This window comes from Diospyros lotus, chromosome 5 (genome assembly GCF_014633365.1).
Source record: "Diospyros lotus cultivar Yz01 chromosome 5, ASM1463336v1, whole genome shotgun sequence".
Taxonomy (NCBI): domain Eukaryota; kingdom Viridiplantae; phylum Streptophyta; class Magnoliopsida; order Ericales; family Ebenaceae; genus Diospyros; species Diospyros lotus.
The window spans coordinates 42023759-42051753 of NC_068342.1; the positions used below are offsets into that span (position 1 = coordinate 42023759).

The window sequence follows — 27995 nt, forward strand, 5'->3', positions numbered from 1 at the left end:
CAGTTTGAATTTTGTCCCCAAATTTAATTACAAAATCTTTAAGGGCCTCATCTCTTTACTATTTTTAGACTCTTTTATTTTTTCAATCTTTCAAAACAATCAAATGTTTACTTATCTATTTTCAAAACACAAAAAAAAAAGTTACACACAAAAATCAAAAATATGTTTTAGTCGTTTTCAGCCAAAACATGTTATAAAACTCAAAACACGGAAAACGTCTATTGTTTGTATTATCTTATTTTCTATATCTCTTATGTGTTCTCTTCTCCTTTTTCATAAAATACCATCGTCGACCAGCAACTAAGATAAGCCCTTTCGACTGTCGTCGTTCGTCCTCCTCCAATCACTATTGCCATTCATCTTTCAGTCATCATCATCGGACAATCATCCTCATCCTCAAAAAGCAACCTAGATCCGGCGCTACATCCTTCAGCAACTAAGATCAACCCCCTCCGACCATTGTCCTCAACCACCATCGTCGTTCGTCCTTTAGTCGTCGTTGATATTCGTCCTCAACCATTGCCGTCGAACAGTCAAATCGGTCAATCTACCTTCTCCATCAACTTAGATCGACCATTTCCTGTTGTTCTTCCTCCTCTAGCCAAATCCATCACTAACTTCATTTATTTTTATCAAAGTTAGTTTTTATTTCTCTATTTCCTATTTTTTACCAAAATTTATTTATTTATTGCTTGTATTTTTTTTGTAATGGGGACAAAAATATTCCAACATTCACTAACTTCAAAATTTATATATTATTTAATAGTATACTAACATTAAACCATTCAAATTTAAATAATAATCAACAAATTTTAATAAAATATCATAAGATATTTTTTCTCAAAATTTTAAAGTAAACGCGTTTTTCAGTTTTTAGTTTTGATAAATAGTTTATCATAATGACAAAAATAATGCGTTTTAAAAAATGTCAAAACAAACACTCAAACACACAAAACTCAAAATTGAAATATAAAGAAAACATCACCTAAACTTTTCATTTTTTTAAACAAATTGGTTAGTTTTTTTTTTTTTTTGTTGGACGATGCTCCATCACGGACGCTCCTACTGCTCTACCCCATGATTATAGCAGATGACGTAAATCAGGGAACCGAGCAGCCAAGATTCGAATATTGACATACCGCAAACGTAAGAGTGAAAAGCCTTTTTCATACTCACCTTGACCATTGGGCTATCCTCGTGGGGGCAATTGGTTAGTAATTTGTTCAATATCCTAACAAAACTGAATACATTCAAAGAAATAAACTGGATGATTGTTGGTCGAAGAGCCAACTCAGCTAATAAATTTTGTTTATGAATTGACAGCGACACTAATCAATTAGAGTTGTGACTCGATTCGTGTTACATATTGTTGAAGGAAAAAATAAGATGAAAAAAAAAAACACAAAATGATCAAATCACACACAAACACAATGGATTTTTACATAAAAAACCCTAACAGGAAAAAACTACAGTCGTCAGGGCGATAGAGAAAAAATATCACTATCTAGTAAAGTTTACAACTATAAGTCCAATATTATCTCTTTAAACTCAAATCCCAATTACACAAAATTTCCAATTCTCATTGGTTTATCACAAATGATTTGTTCACCTTAAATAACAAGTCAAGCATCTTATTTATAAATTAGTTTCCTTGTTCGTCAAGGCTAAGGTTTCCTTCCCTAACAACTATTAACAACTGACTATGAAATAAGATTACAAACTAAACAAAAAATCAATATCATGAATAAAAAATATTCTTAAAGACTAATTAATTATGATTTCTCACTGAAAATCCTAACAAACGACTACCTTAGCGAGAATTCCTAAAAACATGCGTCCATTATCTGACAACAACCATGACTATCTATTATCGATAATCACCGTGATTTCTATCACCAAGGTTACTATACTCCACCATAAAATGTACAACCGCTTAAGCATATGTTGCCTAAGATTTTCATGACACAATGTCGAAAAATACCTTATTGAAAAACTATGGTGCAACCCCTATGCTTGGTTTCCTTGGGAGTTATTCACCTATCGACATCTTTTTCACCACACATCTTGCATCATCGCTAAGCTAATGCCCATGTGCAAACTTTGTGGACTCGCTAAAAGCATCACATCATTTTTTATGATAACTTTGGTGACCTAGTCGCATGTCATGAGGATGTATCTATCTCTTTAGAGAATATCTTGATCTCCCACAAAATTGATAGACGAACTTCCAGCGTCACAATTTTTTTAACCATTTGCTATACTTGCTCTACCAGATTTTTCAGAGCTTTTAGGAGTTTGTTTTCCTTTCAACACCTTGTGTAACTTGCATTTGATGAAGATACAATTGACTTGTATTTGCCACAAGCCAAAATTGATATTCCCATCAAACTTTTCAAAATAAAACTTCATCGTGCTTGGTATATCATATGCGTACTAGGTGATCGATAACCAAAACTTTAATACCACTTGTTGAAAGAAAAAATAAGATGAGAAAAAACACAAAATGATCAAATCACACACAAACACAAGGGATTTTTACGTAAAGAACCCTAAAAGGGAAAAACCACAGTCATCTGGGTAATAGAGGAAAATATCACTGTATAATAAAGTTTACAATTACAAACTCCAATATTATTTATTTAAACCTAAATCTCAATTATACCAAATTCCCAACTCTCATTGGTATCTCACGAGTGATTTACTCACCTTAAGTAATAAGTCAAGCATTCTATTTATATACTAGTTTATTTGTCTAACAACAATTAACAACTAATGATGAAATAAGATTACAAACTCAACAAAAAATTAATATTAGAACTAAAAAATAATATTTAAGACTAATTAATTATGATTTATAGCTCAAAATCCTAACACATATGAATGACGACTCAATCAATTTGTGTTTATGAATCATCAATAGCACCAAGCAATGCCGTGAATCGATGCCAACATCCAATAATCGAAGTTGTGAATCAATCCTTATTGCACAAAAACACTATTCCATTAGTTATTGACACTAAAAAAATCATAATTAAGACAATTATATTCAAAACATTTTAATTAATACTTATATAAAATAAAATTAATAAATAAATATTTAAAATAACAAAATATTTTGTCAACGTCAATTCATAAGTTATTACTAACAACTACACGTGAAAAGACAGAGTATCAAAGAGATAAATCTAATATTATCATTATTGTTTCTAACCGTCACTCTCATGTTACGTGGTTGTCATCGTTAAATATTATTACTAGTAGAAAAAGAAGTTACTACTATCTCATTTATTAGATCATTACATTCTCATTGACATAATAATTTTTATATCTGACTTACTTGCATATTTATTTAATTTTTACCTAAAAATATTAAAAAAATTGTAATGGTTACAAAATAAATTATTTATTTAAATTTTGTATACTTTGGTACACGTGGATAATAACGCCACCTCATTAATTATGATGAAATTAAGAGAAAGGTTCTGATCTAACTGAACATTAAAAAATGGAAGAATAATTGCTTAAGGGGCTTAAGCAAGTAGAAAGCCCAAGGCGAGGCCCAAGTGTTATTGTCACGCGGGTCGTGGCCCACCACTGCTACGCGTCGAGCATCGGGGAGGGAAGGGGACACGTGGACCAATCAGATCGCGGAAACTGATCGTATCTCGACCCACCCTCTCGTCCACGAATTCTGATACCCATCTCCTCTCTTGCGTCTTCGTTTTGATCTCCACGCCACGTGTCGACTCGCTCGTGAGCCTTTAAAATATTCGAAAATTTTACCCAAATCTCCCACGCCAGCCCCTCCCTCCCACTCTCTCTCTCTCTAGTCTCTAGAACCTCCTCGATTTATTCCGGATTAGGGCTTTTTCTCTTGATCTGCAGTGGTGGAATATCGGCCAAGTTCGTTCTTCTCCGGCGAGGTATCGATTTTACTCTGAGTTTTCCGGCGAGATCTTGCTAGAAATGATGTGGTTGTTGATTTTTTAGGCTGTTATCTTGTATTTGAAGGTGTTGAATAATTTGCGCTTTGTTTGGCTGCTGGGAAACGTCTGGAAAGGGGAAAGAAATCACTTGGTTTTGTTTTTTTGTCAGTTGATGTGCCGACTCTGATAGGACTGTTTTGCTTACTCGAGTGTGCTATTTGATTTTTGAAAAGTTTTAATGACCATAGAAGAGATCAGGTCCTTTGCTTTTTTGGAGAAAGAACTCGGTTCTGAGTTTTCTATTAATTGGGAATGTGGGGGACTGAAAACTTCGAAGAACTGAGCTCGATTGACTATTTGGTTTACTTGTGCGTGCTATCTGATTTTTGAGCAATTTCATATCCACGTATCTTCCCTGTTTCCTCAGCTTCCAATCGAGTTTGTCGGGGAAGAAGGATTAAGAGTTAGGGTGTTTGAATTGATTATTGAAGAAGAGATTATCACTGTTGATTTCTAATTATTTTAGTTTCCTTGTTTCTAATACGGGTTTGACGAGTGGAGGCAAGAAGGGATTCGCGGTTTAAATATGACATCCGACCTAGCAAGCGCATATGCTCTCAGCGCTGGATGAAGTGGAGTGCAGTAATGTCTGACCTGTGTATCTTTGAGGTGGGAATACCTTTTTGTTATTGGTATTGCTATTACATATTTCTAAATTCCTGCAAGAATCCCGAGTTCTTGTCACCTGTTCATGTTTTGCACTCACTTTAGCAAGCGATTGTTCTGTTTATTCTTTCATTTTCTAATTGCGCACAGCATCTTCTCGTTGTAATTTATTACTAGTTCCTAATTGTTAAGAAATAGTACATGAACTATAGTGGATGCAATATTACCCATTCTGTCTTTCTTCATGAGCTTTCCTGGATTTGTTTTAAAGAGTGAAGAATACAGTCTATGTTGATTTTTCTTAGACCTATGAATGCAACAGGTTCTGGATCACAAACTATACTCATACCAAAAGAAAGACTACGATATAACTTGTTGACATTTATTCGTGCGAGAGATAAACCTATTATAGTAAAAAGTAAAATTATGAATATGAGGCAATTACAAAACAATAAAGAACTAAGACCAACACCTAAGTCCCCAAAATATCCTATTTCCCCTGCTCTTTAGTATCTACAAGTACTATTCTCTCTGGCTCCATTTTCCTCACTATTATCCTCACAATCTCGTTCTTGAGTGGCGTGCCACAGCGCATGATTGATACCTACTTTTTACATATTGTAGGAGTGCAAGTGAAAAACTTATAACACATACACATCAAACTAGGTGATGTTGAGAATACCTTTATGCTACAAAAATCACATGCACTTTGTTATTTCCTTGTGACAAAAAAAAAAAAAAAAATGGTGTTCAGAGTGTGTTGCTTCTTTGTGGAAACTGGTTCGCAGTTCACTACCTATCCAGCAGTATATGGGAAATGGACATATAGCGCTGCTGCTGTAGCACTGTGTTGTAGTTAATTTACATTTTTTTTTTAAATTGAAAATATATTGTTCTCTACAATCTGTTGCATGTACAAAATTTACATTTTGTTTAACTTGAAAATATATTGTTGTTTACAATCTGTTGCATGTATAAAAGGAGGTCTTTAATCAGCCATACGAAAAGGGAAAGTGTTGACATGGGATTAAGTCTGTCATCTAACAATTAGCAATTTAGCATCTTGCATAATAGTAACAAACAGCTAATAACCATGATCTGAAGTCATTTTAGCAGAGCAACATTTTAATTGGTTATATACACATGTTAAATTGCAAAAATTTGAATATGTATTTATTATTTGTGGGCCCAGGGAGGGATGTTATTGTACTATGTTAAGATCAAGAGTTTTACAGCAGAACATGGCATATTTTGTAGATGGTCCCTTATTTGGAAAGACGTATCTCACCTTATAGAAATTGGCAGATGTCCGTGCTTGTGCATGCTGCTTATTGATTTGGCAAATAGTTTCAGAAGGTTACAAAACTGAGGCTTCTTCACGCAAGACCGGTAACATCAGGGGTTTCCAGAAAGCACTTCAATATATCATGAATGACTGTAAATGCATGAAAATTTTAATTAGGAAAATAAGGTAGAAAAAGTATGTGGTCAAAATATTTCCAAATCTATTTTCTTACTAAATAATTAGGCAGGTATAAACTGCAAAATTTTTTCATGTTGAGCTATAAATCCTGCAGCACAGTGACATATTGGAGAACCAAGGTATCCTATTTATGTAATGGAATTTTCATTACTCTTGCAGATGAAACTTTTTATTAAGCAATATTACCATCCATTTTACTTTTAGGTTTTAAAGTTAAAAAATGAGCTTTATTGGGATTTTTTTTTTTGGTAGAAATGAAGAATGACAGGGAAATAATTTATGAGTTTAATCTTGGAGAGGATTAGAGATGAAGAACCTTCCGCAATATTGTTATGGATAACCTGCCTCACAGTTTGCAATGTGTTTTTGATTATTCTATTGTTGTTCTCTCTCTTTCTTGAACTAAACCACTCGTCATTGATGTGTATGTTGTCCTTCAGTCCATGTGATATAGCTCTACGACCTTCTTTTGTTTTCTCCTCAAGTGTTGCCTCTTATCTACTTCAAATTTTTTATTTTTAAATTTTAATTTATTATCTTTTGGACTACTTGAAAATTCATAAATTTTGTGCATACCTCTCTTTGTAATTGTTTTGTAAAATATTCGTTTCATCTTAATTATTAGTCAATGACTATGAACATTCCTAGGAAACTTATCTCATTTCAGCCATTCATGTCAAGAATACTCCTAAACCTGCCTTAACGGATTAGTCTATGATGGATAAAATTGAGAATTTTGTGTTTACCGTTAATTGATCTTGATTGTTTTGATATGTTTATATTAATTTCCACAAAATTAATTAGAATCACTATTAAATAAGCTTTACGCAGTTTTAAGTAGTAGCAACTTGTAATGTAACATAGACATTGCCACTAATTTACTTACTAATGCAATATTCATGAAAGTTTGCAGATGGCCTTGTCTTGGAGGGTGAGACAAAAAGAAGGCATAAGCGCTAAATGTGATATATGAAGGAACATTTTAGAATCTAGAGGTTTAAGATAATCAGATTGGAAACTAAATGTATAGTGTGTAAGTTTAATAAAAATGTAGAAAAGCATGTACAAGAAATATAGACAGTTAGGCAAAATATAGAGGTAGTTTTTCATTCATTATATAGTTATTTATTTCCTAAGTGACAATTTTTTCTGTGTGTAATTGCCTCCATATGTACAGTTATCATTTGTGTATAAATGTGTCCAATTCGAATAATAAAGTGAGAAGCTTAAAAGTTCAAGCTTCTTCATGGTATCAGAGCAGTGAGACAGAGAATTCAGAGAGAAAGAGAGAGAGAGAGAGAGAGCGGCAAAGATGGTCACAGATCGGCCACCGTCATAGAGAAAACTCACTATTACAGATCAACCATTGCTCATCTCCTTCATCTCTGGTCATCTCCTTCATCTTCCATCACCGCAACCACAGCTACAACCGTCTCTCCAATCCCACAAAAGAAAAAGAGAGACATCAAATCAAATCCTAATCAACCTTTGAGGGGTTATTGTCAGTCATATCTCCAGAGAAACTGAAGGTTGATGCTGATTGCGATACTAGTAAAATAAATTTACTGTCAATGAAGACACAAGAAGTCGGAGTAAATGTCGTCCTCACGAGACAACACAAGAAATCTAAGATGTTGCAAAGGAGAAGTATTTCGACACTAAAGACACAACATAGGCGTTGTGAAGGAGACCTCTCTAACTAAAATATTGGTAGCAACTCAACATATTCAAAGTGACCTAAGCAGATAGGCACTTCATTAAAAAAAAAAAAAATTGAAGGTGGATTTTCTACATACCAAGGATCTATCAAAGACTACCTATGAAAGACTCAGTTTAAAGATATGAAGATCCAAGTTGGGCTTCCTTAATATCTTGAGGGGGTGTGTAGAAAAATGTGTACAAGAAATATAGACAGTTAGGCAGAATATAGAGGTAATTTTTCATTCATTATACAATTATTTATTTTTTAAGCGGCAGTTTTTCTGTGTGTAACTACCTCCATATGAGTAGTAATCATTTTGTGCATAAATGTGTCCAATTCGAATAATAAAGTGGGAAGTTTAAAAGTTCAAGCTTCTTCAAAAAATATAAGTGTATATCAGGTGTTGGTACAACTTGAAGTTCAAGTCATCCCAACAGAAGACTAGTTACGACATCTTGGATCAATCACCCAAAAGAATGGTGAGATTAATGAGGATGTTACTTGTATAATTAAGACAAGATGGTTAAATTGAAAAAAATGCACTTGACATGTTATGTGATAGAAAGATTTCATTAAAGCTAAATAGAAAATTATAAGGCGACTGTAACCCTAGCTTTATTGTATAATGCCAAAATTTTGGGCAACATGGCACCACCATGTGTAAAATATGAACATAACGGAGATAAGGATGTTGTAATGGATGAGCGGGCATACAAGAAAAGATAAAATTAGAAATAAGGTGTGAAAACTGAATATATTCTTCGTTACTTCATTCGCACAAAATACAAGTCCTCTTGTAGAGATAAGGAATGTACAACACTGGAAGGATTTACAAAGGCTAAACAATAGGAAAGATTTGACTATACACAAATAGGAAGTTTCCTAAACAATATAGGAAAGTTTCCTAAATACTGATTTAGAAATTTCCAAAACCTGAAGATATGATTGGCTTCTAAATTAAGGATAGTTTGATTAACAACTCTCTTTGAGATGCTAGCCAATTTTCCTTATTTCTTTCTTCATAAACCAACATCTCCCCTCAAGCTAGTGAATGGGTATCCACCATTCCCAGCTTGCCTACTAACTTTACAAACCTTTTAGTGGGTAGCCCCTTTGTCAAAGGATCAGCTAGCTATTTTTCTAAGGGGACATATGATACACAGATTAGGCCAGCTTCCAACTTCTCCTTTATGAAGTGTTTAGTATGAAGTGTTTGTCTATCTCCACATGCTTGGTTCTATCATGTTGTGTAGGGTTATGTGCAATACTTATAGCTGATTTGTTATCACAACACAACTTGATTGGTCCACTGCTAGCAATGTTTAGATCTTCCAGAATAATTCTCAGCTATAGCAATTCACGTAGCCCTAGAGCCATGGCCCTGAATTCAGCCTCAACACTAGATCTGGCCACTATACTCAGCTTCTTACTTCTTCAGGACACCAAATTCCCCCCTAAGAACACACAATATCCTATTGTGAAGCGTCTATCAGATAAAGAATCTGCAGAATCTGCATCTATATACCCTGTAATATCCAAGTTAGATAACATAGGATTCTCCTTATAGCCTGCATGTGTTCCTCTGTTGAATGCTGCATGAATTAACTCACCAAGCTAACAACAAATGCAATATTTGGTTCGAGAGTGTGACAAATAGATCAGTCGCCCCACCACTCTTTGATATCTTCCGTTGTCCATTGGCTGACAATTAGAACTTTCTCCCAACTTGATGTTGGGTTCTACTAGGGCACCTGCTCCTTTACCTCCCGACAATCTTGTTTCTTTTGGCAAATCCAATATATACTTCCTTTGTGATAGAAAAATTCCTTCTTTGGAGTAGGCCACTTCTATTCCTAGAAGATACTTCGGTGCACGGTCTTTGATCTCAAATGTTCTGACAAGACTCTCCTTTAATTGTTTCTGCTCTTCAAAATCATTCCTAATCACTATAATGTCATCTACATTAACCAATACAACTGTCATTCTTTCCTCCATCGAATGTTTAATAAAAAGAGTATGATCTCTCCTATTTTGGTGATATCCCATTTGTTTCATAGCCTTAGAGAACCTATCAAACTATGCTCTCGGTGATTGTTTTGAGCCCATAGAGCGCCTTCTTTAGTTTGCATACCTTTCCTGCAACTCCTTTGTCAAATCCTGGTGGTGGCTCCATAAATACTTCTTCTTCTAAGTCTCCATGCAAAAATATATTCTTGACATCAAATTGCTATAACTGCCATCCATAACATGTTGTTAGGGCTAAGAGGATCCTTATTGTCATCATCTTTGCCACAGGTGCAAAGGTCTCTAGGTAATGCCAAGCCTTATAGCTTTCTAAAGTGCCCTATGCGTTATATTTTAGATTAAAGACCCACCTACGACGCACATGTTTGATTCCCTTTGGTTTAGACACCATTTCCCAAGTCTGATTCTTTTCCAAGGCTCTCATCTCCTCCTGCATTGCTTGTATTCAATTCCGATCCTTTAAAGTCCCATAAACTATCTTAGGAATAACAATGGTATCCAAAGAGGTCAAGAAACTTCTATGCTTTGGGGACAGACGATGATAAGAGAGATAATTAGCCAATGGATGTTATGTACAACTTCTGATTCATTTTCTAATAGTAATAGGTAGATCCAAGTCATTAGGAACAATATTAGAAGGACTAGAGGGATGAGAGATTTTAGTACCTGAACTTAGAGGAGATGTTGGTCCAAGTTGAGGATCTGGAATAGGTTGAGTTCTTCTTTTGAAGACATAAGGGGAGCTTTTAAACCTGACTTGGTAGCATTGGCAGTGGCTGTGCTTCTTGGGGTTCTGGTTTTTCCTGTTCACTCGAGGGGGAAGTAGATGAGTCAGGTACAATCGGGTGTAACTCAAGAGGCAAATCTAAGATAAGAAGACCACCACTTTGGTCACCAATAGGAACATTCTCCCCCGGGCGTCTAGGACTAGATGACCCAAAGAATGATTGAGTTATAACAAATGTAACATCCTTGGACACATAATTTTCTAGTGAGAGGATGATAACACTTATAGCATTTTTGAGTAGGGGAATAACCAAGAAAGATGAACTTAAGTGCTCAAGGATCAAACTTATCCTTTTGATGCTTAGAAATATGGACAAAAGACACACAACCAAAGATTTTTAAAGGGAAGTATGACTAACATTAGGGAAATAGGATGACAAACATCGGAATGGACTTTGATGATTTAGGAGCTTAGAAGGAACTTGGTTGATCAAATATACAGTAGTTAAGATTGCTTCTCCCCAAAAGAATTTAGGAACAGAATGATGATAGAGAAGAGCTCTGGTAACATTAAGTAGATGCCGCATTTTCCTTTTGGCCACCCTATTTTGTTGAGGAGTATCAACACAAGATGACTCATGGGCAATACCTTCCTGCTAGGAAAACTAATTTAGGTAGTGATTAAAATAATCCCTTGCATTATTAGTATGGAATCTTTTCATGTGGGATTCGAATTGGGTAGAAATCATCTTATGGAATATAGGCAAAATAGTACTAATAGCAGCCTTATCCTTTAGGAGATATACCCAAGTCATTCTTGTACAATTATCAATGAAAGAGACAAACCATCTAGACCTAGAACAATTAACGATTCTAGATGGCTCCCAAACATTAGAATGTGTCAAAGAAAATGGAATAGAAGACAATTTATTGCTAATGAGATAGGAGACTATGATGTTTAGAAAATTCACACATCACAATGAAGATTAGTGACTCTCAAGCTCTTAAATAAAGTGGGGAACATAAACTGCAACAAACTAAAAGGAGGATGTCCTAAACGATAATGTTGAAGCCATATCTCAGTCATAGGAGTAGGTTGTGATGAATAGGCAAGGATAGGCTGATCCCCTTTAGTGAGAGCATTGCTTTTCTTTAAGTAGTAAAGCCCATTCCATTTCTCAGCAGCACTAATCATGTTCCCCGTGTCCAGTGCTTGAGACTCACATATATGAAGAGAGAGAATAACATGGCAATTAAGGTCTTTGGTGAGTTGATGAAGAAAGATTAGGAACATGAAGAACTTGTTGAATAGGTAATGAGGAATTGAGAATAACATTACCTTGACCTACTATAGGAATGGTATTACCATTGGCTACTGTTATTTTCTTGGAAACGCTCATTGGTTTATAGGATTCAAACACATTTAGTTCATATGACATATAATTAGTAGCTCCTGAGTCTAGAATCCATAAATCATTCCTAGTAGTTTTGGAGGCAGTAAAAGGTTTAGAATGAGAACACTGAAAGCATGTACCTGCTTGTGCCAGTGAGCAAATGCCATCTTGGATGGTTTTCAGAAAGCTTTTTAAATTACTAATTTCATCAGCATTCAGTTGGTTTAAGTCAAAAGTTGTAACCGAATCTACCTTCTCAGTGGTGGTTACCTCCTCCTTGTTTATATTATAGGCCTGTGCTTGATTTCTGGATTGTAGGTTCCTAAAACCTCCCATCTCACTTAGAACAACCTCTTTTTCATGTAACTTGAAACACGTTTCTCTAGTATGCTTAGACTTTTTGCAAAAGGAACACCACAAACCCTCTCGGTTCTTCGGTCTAGGTTGTGGATCATTCATTCCCTGATGAGACTCGAACTGAGAGCCATCCATCTTGTTAGTTACCATTTTTGATCCCTCAGGATTAGCCTGATTGAACATGGCTATCCTTTTATGTTTCTCACTATGGATTATAGAAAACACTTCCTTAAGTGATGGAAGTTTTTCTCTTCCAAGAACTTGCACTCTTACTTGATCATACTCAACATTAAGACCAGCAAAAAATTCAACAATTTTGTCCCTCTCGTCTAGGGTAGCCACATCTTCACTAGACACCATCTTAATATCTTGATAGAGATCTAATTCCAACCAATAGCCATTCGTCTTATTACAATAATCAGTTATTGTCAAAGACCCTTACTTTGTACTACCTATCTTTGTTTTAATTTCAAAGATAACTGAAGCATCTTGCACCTTAAAATAAGTATGTTTCACAATGTCTCAAATCTCTTTAGCAGAAGATAAGAACATATAGTTCTTGCTTACCTTAGGAACTCCAAAGCCAAGACATGATCATTGAATCCTCAATATCCCATGCAAGAAAAACCGGATCCGAGGTCTTGGGGGCAGGCTCAGTTAGATGAGCTATCTTTCCTCGACATTTCAAGAACGTCCACACAAGCTGAGACCACTGTAGATAGTTTCTACCAACGAGGTGGTAGGAATGATGCATTCCTGGCAATTCACTAGTTGCGATGTTTCCCTTAGGTGGATCAAACAAAACAACATCTCCTGTTGTTGTTGTAGGAGGAGGTGTTGTTTTTGAAATTTCTGACATGGTAGAGGAGATTAATGGCTGATAAACTGGAATCAAACCAAAAACAATATCGTGGCAATTCAAGGTAGATCACTATGACTTTGATACCATGTGAAAACTGAATATATTCTTCATTATTTCATTCGTACAAAATACAAGTCCTCTTATAGAGATGAGGAATGTACAACGTAGGAAGGATTTACAAAGGCTAAACAATAGGAAAGATTTGACTATACACAAGTAGGAAGTTTCTTAAACAATATAGGAAAGTTTCCTAAATACTGATTTAGAAATTTCCAAAAGCTGAAAATATGATTGGCTTCTAAATTAAGGATAGTTTGACTAACAACTCTCTTCGAGATCCTAGCCAAGTTTCCTTATTTCTTTCTTTGGGAACCAACATAAGGTTATTCCTAATAAGGTCAAAGTAATAAGAGGCATGAGACACGATTAAGATGATTTTGTTGTATAAAAAGAAGAAAGGTTCCTATGAGGAGAGTCAACGGAATGAAACAAGCCTTTAGCAAAAGGGGTAGAGGAATAGCAAGAAAAATTTGGTAAGGACACTCAATAGGTATGATACGAGTTGTATGGACTTTACAAAAGATATCATAGATAGAAATGATTGGAGAGCTAGAATTTATGTAGCCAGCCCCACATAGTTGGATTAATGCTTCATATGTTGTTGTGCAATATTCATGAAATCCAATCATCATCAAGCCCACATATGCTTCAGTGTGGCCGTGGTGCCATGTGTAGATTTTGGGATCTTTAGTCAAGTATGTTGATGTATGTTGGCTCCAAAATTTTGGAGGAAATAACTGGATAATTGGTTTTGTCATGAGCCTCTATAGTCCAGCAAGAGGGAAATTCATAAATAATCCACCCCTTTAGGAGGTTTAGGGTAACCTCTCTACCTATTGAGCTATGTGTTGGGATGCTTCGGTTATGGGTTAGAAGATAAGAAACTATAAATTAAGGCACCAAGGGAGTGTTACCCATGCCCAAAAGAATAAAGAGGTGACAAAAGGCCCAAGTCCCATACATCGTTACCACTTAGCCACCCTAGTGTTCTTATACTTGGCACATTCATGTTCTTACTATGTTTCTTGATTGGTTAATAACTGCTTCAAAGCTTCATTGCTAAAGATATCTTCCATTACTTCTTTATATTGATGTATAATTGATGGCCTGATGTCTGCTGTAACTTGCACAAGATGTTATTTATTCTATAGATAGATATTGAAACATCTGTAGAAAATGAAAAGTGAATAAGCATCCTATTATTTTAGTCATATTGATTCTTGGAAACAATGTGATATTCTCCACGCTATTCCTTCAAAACTTCCTAGTCTATTATATGAGCAACTCTTGGTGTAATTCTCTAACTATCTCTATCAACCATGACAGATGTATCTGCCAAGAATTTCTGAGCCTCAATACTCAATAGGACGTCTAAGTTATTATTTTCATCTTCCCTCGTGTTATACTTACTTTATCTAGGGGAAAAACTGCCATCTAATTATCCTATTAATATTGTTTCTTCAAAAACTAGCTTTCTCATAAAGTTCCTGTAATATTCTTCAAAGCTTATCCTTTTTCCATCTGCTCTCTCATGTTAAACTCATGGTAACTTTCTTTTTGGTAGATTTTACATATGCTAATCTTTTGGCTTCCTTCATTGTACATTTATACAATCTGAAAATTTACTCATTTTTCTCTGCTGAAAGGTTTTGTAACAAGTCCATTTGTATTTAGTACATTTTGAACATTCTCATTTCCTTATCAGATATTCTTGGCCTTTTCCCCTTGATTCCCTAAGAATACGTTTTCTTATTCAAACATACTCACTGTCTTAATGAATAATTACAATATCTAAACTATCTTGCAAATTTTTGTTGTCTTGTTATTAACTTTACAATATTTGCATGCCAGCTTACATTTAGAAAAAGGAAATTAAAAGAGTGAATCATATTTATTTTGATCTACTTTTAGCTGTCAATGGGTCTTCATCTCTCTTTTAATAAGTGTTCAACATTATCAACTCATGCTAAAAAATTCAATGAATGATATTGGCTTACTTTTAAAGGTTACTTGGCCTTCATGTCTCTTTCAATAGGCGGTTGATGCTATAAGCTCATGGATCCTCCAAAATATCATTCCTTGTTGAGGTCCTTGTAAGACCTCGTATCCTAACCCAAAATTAGTAGCAGAAGCTCACTTTTGGGTTCATGGGGACCTAGTAATATAACTAAAACCTCTCCAACAAATTATCAACGTGGGATTGAATTGTGACAAACTTCCTTCTAATTCTTGGTGTCTTTGCCGTGCCAGAAATCTCATATCTCAATTTGACCTAAGTCTTGGAAAAAAACTTTCTTGGCCTGCACCCACTTGGTAGCGGCCTTGGGTTAGCTCTGATACCACAAGTCTTCACCCAAAAGTGTTATCTGAATGTGACTTGGTTGATGGGGACTAATTAATATGTCAAAAGACTTCTCCTATAGACCATTGATTGGAGATTAGGTCATGACATCTTGGTTCTGTTTGTATGCCCAAATTAAAGTCTATGATGTACCATCTCATACTTGCTGTAAATTTTTGTACTCTGAAATACGCAGCCATTATAACCCATGTCTTTCTACTTGACGAAAACATTGAAGTTAAACCCCCGCCCGGGGGGGGGGGGGGGGGGGGGGTGGATCAGTGCTGGGGTGTAGTATGATAACTTATTGGAGAACACATAAAAATGATAAAAACATTTTATAATATAAGGGCATCATCATGCTATCCACGTGAGGAAGTTAAATTTTCTTTGTATTGAGCTTTTTTTTTTTTTTTTTGCTTTATCTCATGTGCTTGTCTACTATTCTGTGAAGATGCTTACCTTTGTGGGAACATGAATTTATCTAACATTATATCAGGACTGCATCTAAAGAAAGCACTGCTTGCTCAAATTTCACGTTTATTGTTAGGGAAATTATTCTGGCCCCAAGGCCTTTGTTTCCAATCTTATTACTTCTCTCCAAAAATTTCTTTGGGCTTATAGTTTGGCAGAGAACACACACCTCACTGGAATTTTTCTTTCCACTTAGAATATCCCTTAGAATCTTTATTTTCTTGTATCTCTTATTTTCTCAGGCATCACCTTTCTTCGCTCATCTTTCTCTCTACTTGGTACAGAAAATTTCAAGCATTTACCAAGCCAATGATTGCCACTTGGAACTGTTTGAGGATGACTAAAACTTATGTTCTCTACTTGTCTCTCCCTTGAGTTTTAAAAGTCTGAGAGAATGGAGTAAATCTTTAGACTGAAGACATTATATTAGCCATTTTTTTTTTTTTTTATGGATGATGCTAACACTTTGAATCCTTCTCAAAGTAGCCCAAGCAAATGTTTTTGGATAAAGTTTATGGCACCAACTTTTTTATCATGTAGATTTTGTCTTCATCTTCATTCTTGTTTGAGAATTTACCTGGCCTGAAGCACTGAATTGTTTCTTGTATACTTAATTCTTGTTTAGTTTCATTAAATTCTCTATTCCATTGTTGTTTTTTGTTTGTGAGTTTCCACTATGGACTTTTAAGTTAAGCCCGTGTTCTGTAAAATGATGATTGCAGTCTTAAATCCTTTTATAATTGGCACAGACTGATCATTCACTGGTTGCCACAATCTAATATAGTCTCTTACCTTCCTTCATTTAGCTTAAAGTATTTTTAAGACATTATTTTAATTCATTAGTCATTACAGCTAAAACTATGCAACTTGTGCTGCAGCTTGGAGATATTGTTTGGGATGAATTTGGTCAAACTGATGACCATATAGTACCTCAACCTGGTAACAAGCATGGGATTGACCCTGTGTTTCAGAGTGGTAGCTGTAAGAAACCTCGACATGAAGTAATTGGTGGTTCAAGTAATTCAAGTGAGTGTTATACTGCTAATTATGTCAGTCACGGTAGGGAAGGTGGACTTAAAGCTCTGAAGAACACAAGGGATACGATGATGGAAAAGGATCCATGGTCTTACACACCCGAAGGTGTGGTCAATGCTTCACATGATGGTCACACAAACAAAGAAACAACCAGCTTATCATCTGATAATACAAGGACGCCCAGCCATTACCTAAAAAGTAGTGACATAGATGCAATCAATACAGATCTTGGTGCTGAAGATCCTGTTGAAGGAAGGTGTGCTGATATTGATAATGACTCATATTGTTATCCTCTTGGTGAAATTTCTCAGTCAGGAAATGAACTCAGTTTTTTACATAATGATTATGAGGACAAAGAGCCTAATGATCTCCTATATTATGAGTGGCCTGATATTGAAAACTTTGAGGATGTTGACAAGATATTTAGGTACTCTTTGATCCTGCACTTGTTTGATATTTGTTTCCTAATCCTCTTGCCATGATACATGTACACTTAATTTTGTTGGCAGAAGTTGTGATTCAACATTTGGGCTCGGAAGTGTTGCTAATGAAGATGAGTTGAGTTGGTTTTCACCATCACATACTATTGAAGGATCTGAAGATGTATTGAAGTCAGACTTCAAGTTCTGTTTCCCCCAGTCAAGTCCACTTAAAAGTATGCTAGACCAACATGAACATGGTAAACTAAATGATGGAAGTTTTTCAAACAATGGTTCTAATGTGGACAGTACATCTGTTAGCTACAAATCTCGTTTTCAGGCATCGGAATGTGGTGAGCCTGATGCTATTGGTCACTTGACTTTGATGAATGAGTCTGATGCTCTCTCTCAAAGCAAGGATCATTTTGCACCTAAAGGGCAGGTCAGCAGAAGCTATTGCACTTTCAAAAACATTTTTTTTTTCCGGGCTATGTTTTTGTCTACTTAGGAACTCCAAGTTTCTTGCCTGATTATGAACCTGTTATGTTTATGCTATTTTTACAGGGAGTTGATGTTAAAGGTGCCTTCTCAACTGTCAAGCAGTCTAAAAATGAGAAGAGTGAGATGGTATGCTGCTTAATGCCAGATTTTACTACTAGAGACTAATTTCCTTTTAATTTTTTAATTTTTCTTGTCTCTACAGAAGAATGAGGTGTTAACAAAATCTTTTTACTGTTGAAAAAAAAAAAAAAAAAAAAACTTGTTGTCCTTCCCTAGATGAGTCTTCACTTGAACTTTTTATGCCTTGATTTGGTTTATTCTTAAAACATCTTGTACATAAATGATGCCTCCCCACCCCCCCCCAAAAAAAAATAAAAAATAAAAAATAAAAAAATGAGAGGTGATTTGGTACGATTCTTACCATGTACAGTCTTACAGATTGGTGTATCTGAAATTATTTCTCAGAAATATAAGCTTTTATAATTGGTAAATTTACTATTGTGTGGCAGATCAAATTTCAGAAAGAAAAGCACTACATCCCGTCAGAAGGAAAAAGAAAAGAAAGATGCTTTGAAAATGGTGGTTCCTTTCACCATAGTAGCCAACCGAGACTAAAAGAGATAAAGTCTCCTTCTGCAGACTCATCTCATCAAGCTTACACTTCTTCGAATGTTCAGAAACAAAAGAAAAACATAGTACCAGATTCGTTTGGTTACATGCAGACCCATATTCCATACATGAATTTGGATTATGGTCATCCTTCAGATCAAATTCCTGTCAGCTCAACGCCATCTACTATCAAGTCCGAGAGTAATGGGATCACGTCTCTTTCTCCAAAGGAGTCTTCTGATGCATCAAATCAGGTTAAATCCACAGAGAGCTCTCGTGATTGTTCATTTGGGGCTCCCATCGTAACAGTGGATGACAAAAGGGATAAGCTACAGCACCGACAAACACTTTGTCCCACATATATGAACAATCTTAAACACGGGGATTTGGTTCAAACAACAGCAGGCAATTCACTTTCAGTCCAAATGAAAACCCACTGTACTCAACCCGAAGTCCAAAATCAAAGTGAAGGTGAAGAATTTAGCATAAGAATTCCCGTAGATTTAGATTCTTCAAATGTACAGGAAAGCTCTTGCATGAGTACTGGGTTGGATGAGATCTCACTGGATGCATCTAGTTTTTGCCAGCTTCAACAAGTCATGGAACAGGTAAGGTGGTTTCCAGACTGCGGATTATATTGTTGCAAACGCGAGCATCTACTGCTATGGTGGTATAGTAAAAATGTATTGTGAATGCTCTGTGTGTTGATAACATGCTCACTGATATCTCTTATCCTGTCTGCGCATCAAACATGATGAAATTATCCCAGATTGCTGAAAATATCAAGGTTCTGTGTGATGTTCACCTTGAATTAAGGCTGGTAGATGTCTGGGGTGGGTCATAATTTTATGATTTGAGTTCTGATTTTCTTACCGGTAGTATGCTTGCACTGGAATTCGGACATACAATAGAATGAAGCTTCCAAATGTGGCATTCACAGTTGATAATTGGTTGAACCAAAAAAAATTAGTTTCATCTTTTGTTTGTCAGTCTACACATGCACTTCAAAACGGAATAATTTTCCAGTTAGGTTAAATGAATAATTCGACGGTCAGAAGGTTTTTGTATCTACAAGAATTCTGTTCTGCTAATTGGTTGGAGTGATTGAATAATTGTACAGTTAGAAGTTTTCTTTGCATTTTTAAGAAGTCTGTGGGCACTATAGCTGCAATATTTATGATATCATATTATTTTGTCTTTTTTTTTTTTTTAGAAGTTTCCTAAGCTTAACCTGCTTTGTTTCAGCTGGACATAAGGACAAAGGTATGCATAAGGGATAGTCTGTATCGCTTGGCTAGGAGTGCTGAGCAAAGACATCACTATGCAAACTTGAACAGTGGCAGCATAGATGACAGAGACAGTGGAGGAGCATTAACAAATGAAGGAACAAACAAGTATGCATCGAAGTACTTTCTGCAATTCAATTACAATAGTCTGTTTTAATATAAATGGTCCTACTGGCGGGCTTCTTTTACTGCTATTTTTTTGTGCCTATGAATTCCATGGGCTCCAGAAATATGGTGTACTACTCTTTAGCATGGTATTGGTGAATATTGATTTTCCTGAGCTGCTTGACTGACTTGAACTAGCCCCAGAAAATAATGTTCAAATATATTGAGTTTGCTGTTGGACACTGTTTCACACCATGATAGGCTATTGACAAAAGTATGCTGGCATAGGCTAATTGGTGTTCTTATCAACTTCTAATTTTGAAGGTGGTCAGATTTCCCCTTCCATGTCTAGTCAGATTGACTAAATTTGATTTGCACCAACCTGGTTGTGATAATTGAGGGTTTTGGTAAAGGGAATAACGGTAATGTTGAAGGGTTTTGGTAGGGAGAGAGAAAGGAAGTTGGTGGGAAATGTTGGTGGTTTTTTGTGGAGTGAGAAAGTATAAGATTTGGTGACTGTTAGTGGTGGATATCATGAGCAACGTGACAATGGTAAGTGCATAGAGAGGCGGGAAGGTAGTGGTGATTGTCAGTGGTTCTGGCTAGTGTCATGACAGGTGAGGTGATAGTGTGTGTTAGTAACGTGGAGACTAATGATGGGTTGAGGAATGAGAAGAGTATATGGTTGTGCAAATAGAAAGCAAATGACATTCTAAATATGTCTAATAGAAAGAAGAAAGACAAGATCAAAATTTGACTTGTGGCAAGTTACGTCTCTCCATCAGTGCCAGATGAATTAATTGAAATTATAGTGGTATCAGTGTCAAAATCGAACTTTGTGGGGGGTCTTTTAAAAATGGTACAAACCATAGGGGAAAATATCTTACCCTATTGTTGCAGGTGAGGACATGAAAGAATTGAGAACCCACCCATTCATTCCAATGCCCCTCTAAGGGAAATGAAAAATAAAATCATTTTGTTTCTCCTGGACTACCAGAAGGTAAAAATCATAGATAACTATGAAGGGCCAACAGATTGGAATTTGTCCCTTTTTAAGTACTCATATTAGCTCTCCCAAAATGATATGATTTTATGTCATTTGTTTGAATAGCTTGTATGGCTAAATAAGTTAGATTGATATTTGGCCACCTTTGTCTGAGGTTTACTTTTATTTTCCGCTTAATTATATTATTATTTTTCAGGTCCATTGGATTTATGGATATGGAAACTGATACAAATCCTATAGATCGATCTGTGGCGCACTTGCTGTTTCACCGGCCTTCAGACTCATCTTCAATACCAGCTCATGATGGGTTGTCTCTCAAGTCATGTAATATGGTAAGCTCTAAGAATTGTTTCAGTGAATTTGTAATTAACGTTTGAGCGTATATAGCTTATGCCAGAAAGCAACTTTATGGTTGTAAATTCATTCCGTGGATTTGAATGAACAGATTCATGGGTCTGCCAATGTTCCACCTGTGATGGTTGAGAAACTAGTTTGTCAGGAAGATGCTGCCAGTGAAGCAGACAAAAAAGTGACAGATCAATGATTATGACTTATGAAACCATTGGCTTCAGCACGTTGACAAATGAAATGTGTATATTAGATTTCTATGCATGGTCTTTGTATGATACATCAGGGAGGTTCCCATGGAAATGCCAGGTTTGGTACCATGCTCTAGATTTCAATATGCTCATGCTAGTTTTTACAATAAGCTCCCCCCCCCCCCCCCCCCCCCTCCTCCTCTTTTTCCAATGGTGCTGCATCCAAATGTCAGGATGCTAGCTATGCTAGCCATTTACGATCATGAATTATATCTAATAAGGTAGTTATCAAGGCTCTAAGTGCATCATTGTGGAATTAAGTATTATACGTGTTCCTGGCTTCCACACTCATACATGCATTGAACTTGCATGAGTTATCCTTAGCTTATAGAGGTGTATATATGTTGCCAATGTAGTGTACCCAGGTTAGGTTGGATTGGATTTGGTACCTGAAAGTTCCATGCTTACAATCTCTTGGATAAGCTGTGCACTTACACGCATGGTCGTGAATACATTTAACACATTTGTAGGGCAGGCTTCATTGCATTTCCTTCTTATTTTCCGCACAGAACTGCAAGACACATGCAACTTAGTCAATTTAATTGGTTTTGCTGGAAAATTTCATCAAAATTTCATAATCTGATACTTGTTAGCAGTTCATCAAATCCCCGCAGCCCTTAATTTCTTTATGTTGCGTGTGCATGCAGATATACACGAATTTGTTCTATTTCGTAACGTATAATTCCTTTGCCTGTACCATAATTCCATCTCATTGCATCATTTAGACTACTGTAAGGTGAAGGTTGTGCATACCACTGTTAAACCTTGAACTTGGCAGTTTAATCTATTTTGTAACAATTACAGGAAATCATATTTGTTTTGGAGTTGTAAAAGTGCGAGGGACATGACCAGTATGCTACCAACGAACTCGTCGTCCTTCTCTGATTTCATTTTCATGTTTTCTTACCCGGACAATGCATGCTATATATATGGTGATAGCAGGAGGCCAAGCATTTTTAACTTTACACGGTCAGCTGTGTCGTTAAACCTGCCATTGCTTGACATCCTGGCCATGGTCGCGATGTGTTTTTATGGTCGTAGAGAGAGTTTGGTACCATGTGAACTCCATGTTTGCGTTTTGACATGAAATTCCTTGAGAATTTAACCACATCCATGGCTAGTTTATGGCTCTGATCAGCCCCTCAAGTGCACAATGTGTAGGATTGTTTTCAGAGTGCTTGTTGGGTGCAATTTTTAGTTTTCATCTCATCCATCAATGTTTTCTCACTGTCACACAGGTCTCACTCACCATATCCTAGTTTCTTGCCTTTTTCTTAAGGTCCGGTGTGACAGCAGGAACAATTGCCCAGATGTGATAAATGTATATAGATAAATGATTAGAAATACATAAACTGAACAGTGAACATTCCTGTTGATAATGTCATTGATGAAACACTCATTTGATGATTAAATGTATAAATGATATATTGACAAAATAAGAAAATCCAAGGACTAACGGCTGGAGATTAAATTGATTAAATGACAATATGAATATAGAAATGTCAAGATGTCCAGCTGAATTGGCAGGTCTCTCTTCTTCTGCCTGGAGCCAGACCCACTTAGTTACCAAAGGCTAAATAGCATCAGCTGACCCTTATTAAATTTTAATTTATAGTTAAAAGTTAATTAAATTTTAATTTAATATATAATTTCATAACACAATCAACTGTAAAAGATTAATAAAATACTAATATTTTTATATAAAATTCATTGATCGTTTGTATTGTTGAACTTGTTAACCGAGTTAATAATTTATTAATCTCACAATTGATAATAATTATATAATTTAATAATTAAATTAAAGTTCAGTAGTTTTTTTATATCTTACAAACTACAGACTGGTCACCATCTACCTGAGCAGTCGTTTATTGTGCCATTATTATTGACAATCACAGCTTAATTCCAGTTAACTCAAGCACTTTGACAGAATCACTGAACAGGAACTGGTAAGCTACCGCGTCAACAAACATCTTTAGAATAACAGTGTAGTCAGTGGAGTGGACTACCTTGCATAGAACATGCTGAACTAGATAGATAGCATAACTAACACAGACATGGTGCACCTTTGTCCCCCAAAGAAGAGCTGTCAGCCGCCTAAAAAACAACATTTATGTAGTTGCACTCGCACAACCTCACCCCTTAAAGTTAGAATAAAAAATTGCTACTTCTGATCATGCGGCTAATCGAACTGCTGACGGAGCTGCATCTCTGTCTCGCTTTTCCATGTGGCATGTGACGACTGGCCTCTCATTCTCTTACTCTTCTCCTTTTCCTTAATAGCGGATCCCTTCTTCTTTGTGTGCTCCGCGTTTGGGTCCGCAGGAGGACGATCGCTACACTGTGGACAGACCATTCCCTTGGCAGTAGAGAAGGTCTTTGGTATTCCACATTGGAGGCACATCCTATAAACAGAAGTTTAGTTAAAGAGTAGAAACAACAAGAGGCATGCCATGTCCAATAGTAGCTTGTTCATTTTCTTCCTTGCAAAAACAACCAAACCCTGATTCTAAACAGCCCCCAAGAATTATTATTTTTTTTTTAAAAAAAAAAAGGACCCAGGGCCCAAGAATTGGAGAATACCAACAGCAGATCAACCACAAGTTAAAATTCTACAATTCTTCCACATTCAAAATAAGAGATCTGAAAATTAGTAATTTAGTATTATGTTTTTTTTTTGGCTAGGCTAATACAATACCGTGAAGTAGAAGAAGGCAACAAGCAACCAGCCTAACCGGGATCTACTTAAAATGGAGTGCCTAAGCAGCAGGTCTCTCTCAAATCAGGAGGAAGAGAGGACAGCATAGAAGAGGGACTTCTGCCATGACCAGCGCGGATGTGGGCTGCTTTGATTTATTAAACTTTCATAACAGGAGCGGAATTTTTTTATGGGTAGAAAACTAATAAATGATAATGGCACTTGAATATTAGTTTTCATCTTAAAGCCACGAAAAGTTTTTTAAACAAACATTTGTACAATAAGTACCTAGTAGATCATATATGCACATTTGCATTTGCAGGTCAATGTGAGAGAGAGGGAGAGGGAGAGGGAGAGGGATTTGTTTAAACTTGTGTTGATATTCAAAAACAAGAAATACCTCAGAAGCTCTGCTGCATCTTCTGCATTTGGATTGGCTGCAGTTGCCACACGCTTGCCTCCTTGTGCTGCACTCAATTGACTGTTTGGTTGAGCAGATGATGCTAGAGTAGTTTTACCCTCAATATCACTTCTTACTCTCTCATGGATCCCAGTGAGTTGGGCTTTTGCCTCCAATACAGCACCTACAAGGAACAGAACAACAAACATCAACCACAATCAAATGAAGAGGAGACTTCAGGATCCATGTATCTTTGTGCTTGGTTCGGATAGCAAGCAGTTAACAAACTTATATAATTCATGTAATGTCAAGAGATGAAAGTCCTTTATCCAACTGAATCTCTTATTTGTCTTCGTATATAATTCCTCCTAGACAACCACCTTGACACATCACAGACTGAAGTACGCACCAGAAGGATTTCCAGCAGGAAGCCTTTAAGTTCTACATAGGCCCCATCTTTTACCATTTCCAGCAGGTCAAAAACAATTAATCCAGGACCGAGTTAGGTTGTTTATAACCATTTTTTTTTGTTCTCAAAGAACAATAACAATAAGAACAACAATTATAGTGGTTAAGACGGCATCACATTAATAAAAATAATTTCCTCTAGCAATTCTATTGGCAAACCATGAAAGCTTTCTGTCATTTCTTTGCCTGAGGTAAGAGGGGGAGGGGGTTGTTATGGTAGTTTTCCCTGTTGTGTTAACTGTAAGCACTTTAAAAGATTTCATATGAGAATAGACAATAAAAGACTATAATCCCAAAAAAATATTAGGTGGTTTATAAACATATAATTTTTCTTCAATGGATGTTGAATGTTAGCAGGAGGATGAAGGAGCTGGTTATTACATCAAAAAGATTATTCAATACATTTTCTTGTGCTGAACTACTAGTGCAAATTGAAAGCTGGAGAGTGACTTTCTCAAACAAGATTATAATTTGAAATTATTTTCCACTATGTGCATTCAGCATTAGCGATAACCGAAATTTCTTTTAGCAAAAGATTATGGAATACAAATTTTTCTGCTGAACTGCAAGTGGTAATTGAAGGCTCAAAAAGTAACTTTCTCAAGCAAAGGCACATTAGAAAATTACCTTCCTATTGTTGTAGCATTACCTCTGGGAGAAGAAGTTGTTCTCCTGGAGAAGGTAATGTTAGCATGTAAGTAGTTTAAAGGGATCGAACAAAACATTCCCCCAGTTAAGTCCTTCTCCCGAAGGACTCCAAGGGAGATGTTCTCTCGGACAAGTCACACGTAGCAAAATGTGAGATGTCCTCCTGGACAAATCACATATAATAAATGAATAGTAAATGACCTGTTATGGCCCCGAGCAATAGCAACCCACCTTAAGGCATTCCTTCTCCTAAAAGACTCACCAGGACAGGTTTTTTTTTTTTTTTTTTTGGGGGGGGGGGGGGGTCCTCCTAGGCCTAATCCATGCTTAACCCGGGACAACTTTGCACACACTTTGTGCATGTGTGCCATGTGTCCCACCACTGACATCCTAGTGGTATAAATACCCCTTACCCCTCATTCTTTAAGGGGGGAACAGTAGAAGAACACAGTAACGTCTCACTTAAGCCTAAAATCATCATTAACCTGCCTGTTTATCCGGAGGAGTGTCTACTTCTTCCCCTGGACAACATTAACTTGTTTGTTCATCATCATAATGACCTCTACTGACTTAAGCATTGGCGGGCACGCATAGGGGGAATCCCCACGTGCCTTCTAACTGTGCTTTGCCTTGCAGCCACTCATTCTCCCGGACAACAGAGACTTCTCCAAGACAACTTCCTGCTTCTCTCCTGTGGATAACCAGCTGCTTCTTAAAGCATATCAGCTTGCAGAGCTCTCTCCCGGACAGCAGCGCCTTCCTCTCTTGGGCTGGTGGTCACCTGTCTGCTATGTGTCCTGCTCTATATTGGTCTGATCATTCTCACATTATAAATTTTAATTGTTGTATTTCGACAACAACTATGCACATTGTACACTGGTGATAATTGAAATCTCTTTAGCTTTAGAATCATCTATGGGAGGATTTTGATGATGCATAACTACGTGTCACACTACAAACAGAGCACAAATCCTCAGGCAACTGCTATAAGGAAGCGGAGGTATCATTACAAAGTTTTAACTGCAGCCTACTTGCTAAATCCTGCCCACCTAAACGAATAGTGGCACATGCTACCAACCCTCACTAAAGAAGCAGAGTTCCAAGTTTGAATGATCTCCTTCCGGGACCAAACAAATGGGGGAGAACAGTATACTGCAGCCACTTAATTCTTAAATCCTACTAAGTATATTTCCGCTCCCCTCCAATGCTCCAAAACTTCAACCAGTTGATTAATCACTGTCTTGGAGGCCCAAAAAAAAAAAATCCAAATTTCAATCCTTCGATTGAAGTCTGAATCTTGTTGTCTATAATACCATCAAAGACAATTTACCTCAATATAATCAAGGGAAAAAGAGGGAGTGAATTGTTGACAACATCCACAAAAGTGAACCCTAAAAAATAGGCCAGGTTCAAATGTAAAAATCACGATGGCAAGAAATTAGTTACCCGCCGGTAAATCTTTCTTCTCTTTGCGGTTTCTCCGGCGACCATGGCGCCACCGCTGAACATCATCCCCGACGACCGGCTCCGGTTCCTCAACGCAGTTGTTCAGAAATCTCGGCGGCCCTGACACCTCCGGTAATTACAAGGAACCCGAAGAAGAATTAGTTCAACTTGGGGTAGGTCTAACCAACCAACATATGAATGAATCCAAACAGATAACGAAGCGCCATAAGTTTACCTCGGTGAAAGCGTCGAAAGCGGAGGGCAGAGAGGAGCCGCCGCGGGAGGAGGGTTTGGGCAGGTCGAACAAGGGTTTGGTGGCATAATCGGACACGATGCCGTTTCTTTCGCCGTCGTCGTCGCCTGAAGAATCCTGGAAATCGTAGTTCTCGGCTTCTCCTTCTTCTTCTTCTTCTGCCGACGAATAGCCCTGTAGCAGCGCCAAGCTCATTGCGACGAGAGAGAGAGAGAGAGAGAGACCTGAGGAGCGAGCGATAAGAGAGCTTGGCTCTCGGCTTTGCTGGGAAGAAAGCGTTTTAATAACGGGCCTGGGCCTGGGAGTGGGGCCACTTTGAGAGGGAACTACATATCGGGCTTGGCCCTTGCATGGCCCAAACTTTTCTATTCGAAATCATTTCTTTCTTTATAATTATAATATATTTGGACAAAATGGTAAATTGGATTTTTAACCATTAATTCACACTAATGCCTCGTTCACAAATTGGTATAATTATAGATCGTAAGTTTTTACCAAACATAGGGTAA

General features: G+C 36.7%; 2 protein-coding genes across 12 annotated transcripts; one reads left to right on the forward strand and one right to left on the reverse strand.

Annotated features, from left to right (window-relative positions):
- The first annotated feature begins 3778 nt into the window (after positions 1-3778).
- Positions 3779-26699, forward strand: LOC127801196 (protein LNK1-like). 11 transcript variants are annotated; one of them, XR_008022981.1, is made up of 11 exons: positions 3780-3923; positions 4453-4595; positions 5785-5981; positions 16895-17478; positions 17561-17912; positions 18035-18097; positions 18481-19188; positions 19826-19974; positions 21174-21309; positions 21423-21634; positions 22381-22785. XR_008022981.1 is itself a non-coding variant. In XM_052336102.1 (9 exons), exons 2-9 carry the CDS (start codon positions 4554-4556, stop codon positions 21519-21521), a joined length of 2133 nt encoding a protein of 710 aa, XP_052192062.1. In that variant the 5' UTR covers positions 3780-3922; positions 4472-4553; the 3' UTR covers positions 21522-21836. The 11 variants fall into 11 exon arrangements, 1 of the variants encoding a protein (XP_052192062.1); XR_008022980.1 differs by having other exon boundaries at positions 5898-5981; XR_008022978.1 differs by lacking the exon at positions 5785-5981 and adding an exon at positions 22224-22252 and having other exon boundaries at positions 3780-3922; positions 4472-4595.
- On the reverse strand, positions 23524-27738 carry LOC127801197 (uncharacterized). Its single transcript, XM_052336104.1, has 4 exons — positions 27469-27738; positions 27234-27360; positions 24672-24855; positions 23524-23978 (listed from the first exon to the last, which is right to left on the reverse strand). The coding sequence occupies exons 1-4, from the start codon at positions 27679-27681 to the stop codon at positions 23756-23758; spliced, it is 747 nt and encodes a 248-aa protein (XP_052192064.1). The 5' UTR covers positions 27682-27738; the 3' UTR covers positions 23524-23755.
- Between the last annotated feature and the right edge of the window lie 257 nt (positions 27739-27995).

Bases quoted from the DNA above. Each gene is read 5' to 3' on its own strand.
- LOC127801196 (XM_052336102.1), top strand. From the start codon at position 4,554: ATGAAGTGGAGTGCAGTAATGTCTGACCTGTGTATCTTTGAG. The intron at 17,479-17,560 runs GTACTCTTTGAT...TTTTGTTGGCAG, and splicing joins GATGTTGACAAGATATTTAG to AAGTTGTGATTCAACATTTG. The intron at 19,189-19,825 runs GTAAGGTGGTTT...GCTTTGTTTCAG, and splicing joins TTCAACAAGTCATGGAACAG to CTGGACATAAGGACAAAGGT.
- LOC127801197 (XM_052336104.1), bottom strand. From the start codon at position 27,681: ATGAGCTTGGCGCTGCTACAGGGCTATTCGTCGGCAGAAGAAGAAGAA. The intron at 27,361-27,468 runs GTAAACTTATGG...TAATTACCGGAG, and splicing joins CTTTCGACGCTTTCACCGAG to GTGTCAGGGCCGCCGAGATT. The intron at 24,856-27,233 runs GTAACTAATTTC...TGTTCCTTGTAG, and splicing joins GAAGAAAGATTTACCGGCGG to GTGCTGTATTGGAGGCAAAA.